Source organism: Drosophila miranda (genome assembly GCF_003369915.1).
Source record: "Drosophila miranda strain MSH22 chromosome Y unlocalized genomic scaffold, D.miranda_PacBio2.1 Contig_Y1_pilon, whole genome shotgun sequence".
Lineage (NCBI taxonomy): Eukaryota > Metazoa > Arthropoda > Insecta > Diptera > Drosophilidae > Drosophila > Drosophila miranda.
The window spans coordinates 10,407,695-10,413,915 of NW_022881603.1; the positions used below are offsets into that span (position 1 = coordinate 10,407,695).

Consider the following 6,221-nt stretch of genomic DNA (forward strand, 5'->3'; position numbering starts at 1 on the left):
CCAGATCGTATAATTATTATAGCCAGAATCAAGAAAACAATTTCATTCTTTCTCGCTCTGTCTCTCTCTAACACACAGGTTTCATGGTCGGCTTTGCCAATTGCAAAATATGAGTTCAAGGATCTCAGAACCTATAAGAGCCAGAGCAACCAAATTTGGTATCCACACTCCTGTGATATCTGACCTTGACCGTTTCGTGTCCAAATTTCGCCACACCCCCTTCCGCCCCCGCAAAGGACGAAAATCTGGGGCATCCACAAATCTCAGAGACTATTAAGGCTAGAGTAACCAAATTTGGTATCCGCACTCCTGTTAGATCTCACTATAAAACGTATATCTCAGAATTTCGCCCCACCCCCTTCCGCCCCCACAAACGACGAAAATCTGTTGCATCCACAATATTGCACATTCGAGAAAACTAAAAACGCAATATCATAGATAATGACCATATCTATCAGATTGCTAAATCTGGATCAGATCGGATTATTTTTGTAGCCAAAAGCAAGAAATCAATTTGCAGTGGCTACGCAGCGCCCGACGTCACGCTCAGACTGATTTCTGTCTCTCTCGCACGCACTCTTTGTCGTGTCGTTTAATATTAGCGGCGTCTGCCGGAGGAGAGCCATACTGACTTAGAATCGGGTATAACTGTAGAGTTGCGGTGTGCGCAGCAACTCACAACGTTCCCCCTCGTTAATTTTTGCCCTTCGGAACTTTAACTGGGACTCGGGTAGAATCTTGCCACCCTACCGGTCTAGGCTAAATCTTATTGACCTGCCGTCGTTGCACCATCGCAGAATATGCAATGGCGTAAAGTTCGTGCACAAGCTCCTTCTTGGGACTGTTGACTCCCAAACTCTCTTGGGTCAGATTGACTTGGCCGTTCCATCCAGACCTACCCGTACTTTTAGGCCTATCCGTCTACGAATATGTAGGTCTAATTATGCTGATCATGAACCTTTTAGGGTTTTATGCCATAATTATAACTCCCTCTGTCAAACCCTATCCCCTGAACTATCTCTTAAACTAATTGCATGCAATATTTATAATCATTTAAATTTAGCTAACTTTTAACTTATCTTTTTCCGCGTTTAGTAACTAAGTACCATTATTAACAGATAATTTGTTAATTTTAATAAATAAATAAAAATGGAAATGTGGGGGTGGGTGTGGGTGGAAATATTCGAGCACGATTAGTAGTAGTTTGTGCGTGTGTGTGTGTGTGCGTTGGTGTAATATTTGATTGCATGATGGATTGATAGATTGACTCGGTGCCGTGCAACAGAAGCAAAGCCATGGGAGAGAACTATAGATTTTTGGAAAATTAAAAACAATTCTTTGTGGCTCTTTTAAATATATTTTCCATACTTCTTCAGTTCGTTTTACCCCTTCTTACAGAAATTCAATAAAAGCGAACATATTTAGGTAAAATTATAGCAAAAATAAACTAAACATCATATCAAAAGTATAAAAAGAACTCTACCCAAATCAACTTGCAATAAGTTACCAACTAACTACATTAATTAAAAGCAATAAGAAATGCCTAAGTCGTAGATAAAATTCTCTTTGTGGTGCATGTTTCGATTGGGTTGGGCTCGCTGAAATCTCAGGTTAAGTCTTTGAGATTGGCTGATATCTTCTACATGGGTGGTGGTGGCGTGGCGGGTGCTTCAAATAAATGTTCTTTCAATAATAAAACTAACTCTAAACGGGGTCACCATCGATTAAGTGAATCTTGATTGGTCCTTTCTAGGAATTTGCCTACATTCAGGTCTCGCGTTCATCCCTGCACTACACTATATTGCCCGGTATTCCCTTCGGAATAGTATACGTTCTGATCCAGTACATTTCCATAAAAACTGCGATGGCTCTCATATGAATGTAAAACACAAATGCATACTAAACGTATTGCTTAAACATTTTCTTAGTTGTCTATTTGTAATAGTTGTAATGTTTTTTGTTTCTTGTTTTTTGTGTGATATGGTGCCCCCAATGTGTTTCCCAGCAGCCACAAAGGCCACATACATTTGTGTATATAGAGGTAACTTAGTGGTATATAACATACATTTAAGAAAAGCACTGCAATGATGACAGGGCACAAGTGCAACCATTCTGGCAGTTTACACAGATATACAACAAACATACATAGAGATACGTATCTAAAAAGGTTTCGTAGCGAAAGTTACAGGGTCTAGTTGAGAGGGACATCACCATTCGGCTGGCGGCAGGCATCCTTGGGAGCGGCAACAACAGCAGCAGCTCCACTATGATCGCCCACCATATCGATGATGACCGCATCGCCATTGGCATCCTCTGGCAGGGTGCTAAAATTGACAACGACCACCTCACTAGACGGGACTGCTGCCGTGTTGCAGCTTGATGATTGGCCGTTTGCCAAGGGCAGTTCCAGTGCGGGTTGCAGATTTAACGACTTTGGACGGGCCTGGCGCTGCGACTGCGCCTGGTTCTGGCTTCTTACTTGATGTGGATGTTGTTGTTGAGGTGGTTGAACATGGTTATTGGGTGTGGTGACGAGGGGTATAGCGTCAATCAACTTATCTGTTGGATTGCCATCTAACCTGTTGGTGGTTGTGTCGCCCATGGCAGCGTATCGCTGGGCGGGGGGCGCCTCGCCGCTTTGATCGGTGGATGTTGGATAGCTGAAGCCATCACCACGACTAGTTGGTAAAGGGCGTTTTCCATAATTTGGGGTTTGGAAGAGGGTTTTGGTAATTTGTTAAACGAAAGTTGCAAACAGAAATGTGAGTTTTTTTGTTGTTGTTTGGTTTGGCGTTGATTACAGTTTAGCTTTTGTACAGTTGCTGTTGTTGTAATTGTTGCTGATGTTGTTTTATTATATAGTTATAATTTTGCACAGGTGGTGTGTGTGTGTGTATGTGTTAAAACGAATTCGTCTGATTTTTGTGAGGCGTTTGGCTGACTTTTTTAGTAAGCTTTGGTGAGCGCTCAGCATTTTGTAAACAACTGCTTGAAATTGAAATTCCACTGATCGAAGGGGAATACAATTAGCTAGACAGAGTCAACTAGTGTGTGAGAGCACTGCTTGCAAAGTCTAATCCCTCAAGCAGTAGTCAGAATTTCAAGCAGCCGTTAATGGCATTAGGCGCGATATTTAAAATGAGTTATTATTCCAAAGAACTCGCATCTAATTTTTTATACCCGATACTCAAAATGAGTATTGGGGTATATTAGATTTGTGGTAAAAGTGGATGTGTGTAACGTCCAGAAGGAATCGTTTCCGACCTCATAAAGTATATATATTCTTGATCAGCATCAATAGCCGAGTCGATTGAGCCCTGTCTGTCTGTCCGTCTGTCCGTCCGTCCGTCCGTCCGTCCGTCCCCTTCAGCGCCTAGTGCTCAAAGACTATAAGAGCTAGAGCAACGATATTTTGGATCCAGACTTCTGTGATATGTCACTGCTACAAAAATATTTCAAAACTTCGCCCCGCCCACTTCCGCCCCCACAAAGGACGAAAATCTGTGGCATCTACATTTTTAAAGATAGTATAAAACTAAAAACTCAGAATCGTAGAGGATGACTGTATCTTCTAGAGTGCAAAATCTGAACCAGATCGTATAATTATTATAGCCAGAAAACAGAATCAAGAAAACAATTTCATTCTTTCTCGCTCTGTCTCTCTCTAACACACAGGTTTCATGGTCGGTTTTGCCAATTGCAAAATATGAGTTCAAGGATCTCAGAACCTATAAGAGCCAGAGCAACCAAATTTGGTATCCACACTCCTGTGATATCGAACCTTGACCGTTTCGTGTCCAAATTTCGCCACACCCCCTTCCGCCCACGCAAAGGACGAAAATCTGGGGCATCCACAAATCTCAGAGACTATTAAGGCTAGAGTAACCAAATTTGGTATCCGCACTTCTGTTAGATCTCACTATAAAACGTATATCTCAGAATTTCGCCCCACCCCCTTCCGCCCCCACAAAGGACGAAAATCTGTTGCATCCACAATATTGCACATTCGAGAAAACTAAAAACGCAGAATCATAGATAACGACCATATCTATCAGATTGCTGAATCTGGACCAGATCAGATAATTTTTATAGCCAAAAGGAACAAATCAATTTGCACTGGCTACGCAGCGCCCGACGTCACGCTCAGACTGATTTTCTGTCTCTCTCGCACGCACTCTTTGTCGTGTCGTTTAATATTAGCAGCGTCTGCCGGAGGAGAGCCATACTGACTTAGTATCGGGTATAACTGTAGAGTTGCGGTGTCCGCAGCAACTCACAACGTTCCCCCTCGTTACTAATACTGTGCTGCACCCGAGATCTCAAAAATCTGACTCGCTTAATCATTAGTTGTTGTTTTTGTGCGCTTTTGCTTTATTTGATTTATCTGATTTGGCAAATTAAAGGCATGCCCCATTTCCAAGTCCCAAGTTCATGCATAAGTAGATAATCCACCACTTGACACCCAACCCAATTCTGAATCTAAAACGTGTGTTCTGTGTTCAATGTTCAAAAGCAACCAACAGGCAAAAGACAAAATCTGCCTAACAAGAAATTTACACAAATTGTAGACTAAACAAAACGTTGTATGTCTCTTCTATACCTTAAAAATATAGAGAATAAAAAGCAACAATTGAATGTTGTCCTATCCTCTTGTAATTTAATTGTAAGAAAAATCCAAAATTAACATCTCGTTTCCCCTCCCCACGATTCTCTCTGGTTTGTGATTTTGTAAATAACGAGATGTCCAGTGATATAAAAAGAGCTTACACCCTTACTAAAAAAAAACGAGGTGGAACGTTGTGAGTTGCTGCGGACACCGCAACTCTACAGTTATACCCGATACTAAGTCAGTATGGCTCTCTCCGGCAGACGCCGCTAATATTGAACGACACGACAAAGAGTGCGTGCGAGAGAGACAGAAAATCTGTCTGAGCGTGACGTCGGGCGCTGCGTAGCCAGTGCAAATTGATTTGTTCCTTTTGGCTATAAAAATGATCCGATCTGATCCAGATTCAGCAGTCTGATAGATATGGTCATTATCTATGATTCTGCGTTTTTAGTTTTCTCGAATCTGAGATATTGTGGATGCAACAGATTTTCGTCCTTTGTGGGGGCGGAAGGGGGTGGGGCGAAATTTTGAGATATACGTTTTATAGTGAGATCTAACAGGAGTGCGGATACCAAATTTGGTTACTCTAGCCTTAATAGTCTCTGAGATTTGTGAATATCCCCAGATTTTCATCCTTTGCGGGGGCGGAAGGGGGTGTGGCGAAATTTTGAAACAAACTCGTCTCGGTCCGATATATTAGGAGTGTGGATACCAAATTTGGTTGCTCTAGCTTTTATAGTCTCTGAGATCTAGGCGCTAATGTTTTACTCTAAGCAAAGCCGGCTATGCTACGTGGGTGTTAGAGAGAGACAGGGCGAGAAAAAATGAAATTGTTTTCTTGATTCTGGCTATAATAATTATACGATCTGGTTCAGATTTTGCACTCTAGAAGATATAGTCATCTTCTACGATTCTGCGTTTTTAGTTTTCTCGTATCGTCGAAATTGTGGATGCCACAGATTTTCGCCTTTTGTGGGGGCGGAAGTGGGCGGGCCAAAGTTTTGAAATATTCTTGTAGCAGTGACATATCACAAAAGTCTGGATCCAAAACATCGTTGCTCTAGCTCTTATAGTCTTTGAGCACTAGGCGCTGAAGGGGACGGACAGACGGACAGACGGACGGACGGACAGACGGACAGACAGACATGGCTCAATCGACTCGGCTATTGATGCTGATCAAGAATATATATACTTTACCACTTTTACCACAAATCTAATATACCCCAATACTCATTTTGAGTATCGGGTATAAAAAACCACCTCTCAATGATGCGCGTAAGGCTGCACGACTTCGTTTTGGAAAGGAACATATGACATGGAACAAGGAGTGGCACGACGTCGTGTTTTCCAAAGAAAAAAATTTTAACCTGGATGGACCGGATGGCTATAACTACTATTACCATGACCTACGAAAGGAGGAATGTGTTTTGAGCCGAAACCACAGCTGAGGGGGAGGCATAATGGTATGGGGTGCGATTCCCTATTATGGGACTTGTGAGCTACAGTTTCTTTCATCGAAAATGAATGCAAATGTGTACAAAACTGTCATACAAAAGGCATTCCCACATTTTTCTAATATTTTTGGATCGAAACCATGGATATACCAGCACGA

The 6,221-nt window shown here is 42.0% G+C and overlaps 1 protein-coding gene across 1 annotated transcript; it reads right to left on the minus strand.

The window, feature by feature from the left end:
* Positions 1–1,326: 1,326 nt before the first annotated feature.
* On the minus strand, positions 1,327–2,677 carry LOC117191407. Its single transcript, XM_033396284.1, has 2 exons — positions 2,580–2,677; positions 1,327–2,474 (listed from the first exon to the last, which is right to left on the minus strand). Exons 1-2 carry the CDS (start codon positions 2,600–2,602, stop codon positions 2,192–2,194), a joined length of 306 nt encoding a protein of 101 aa, XP_033252175.1. The 5' UTR covers positions 2,603–2,677; the 3' UTR covers positions 1,327–2,191.
* Positions 2,678–6,221: the final 3,544 nt, after the last annotated feature.

Bases quoted from the DNA above. Each gene is read 5' to 3' on its own strand.
- LOC117191407 (XM_033396284.1), bottom strand. From the start codon at position 2,602: ATGGGCGACACAACCACCAACAG. The intron at 2,475-2,579 runs GTTAGATGGCAA...ACATCAAGTAAG, and splicing joins GGCGACACAACCACCAACAG to AAGCCAGAACCAGGCGCAGT.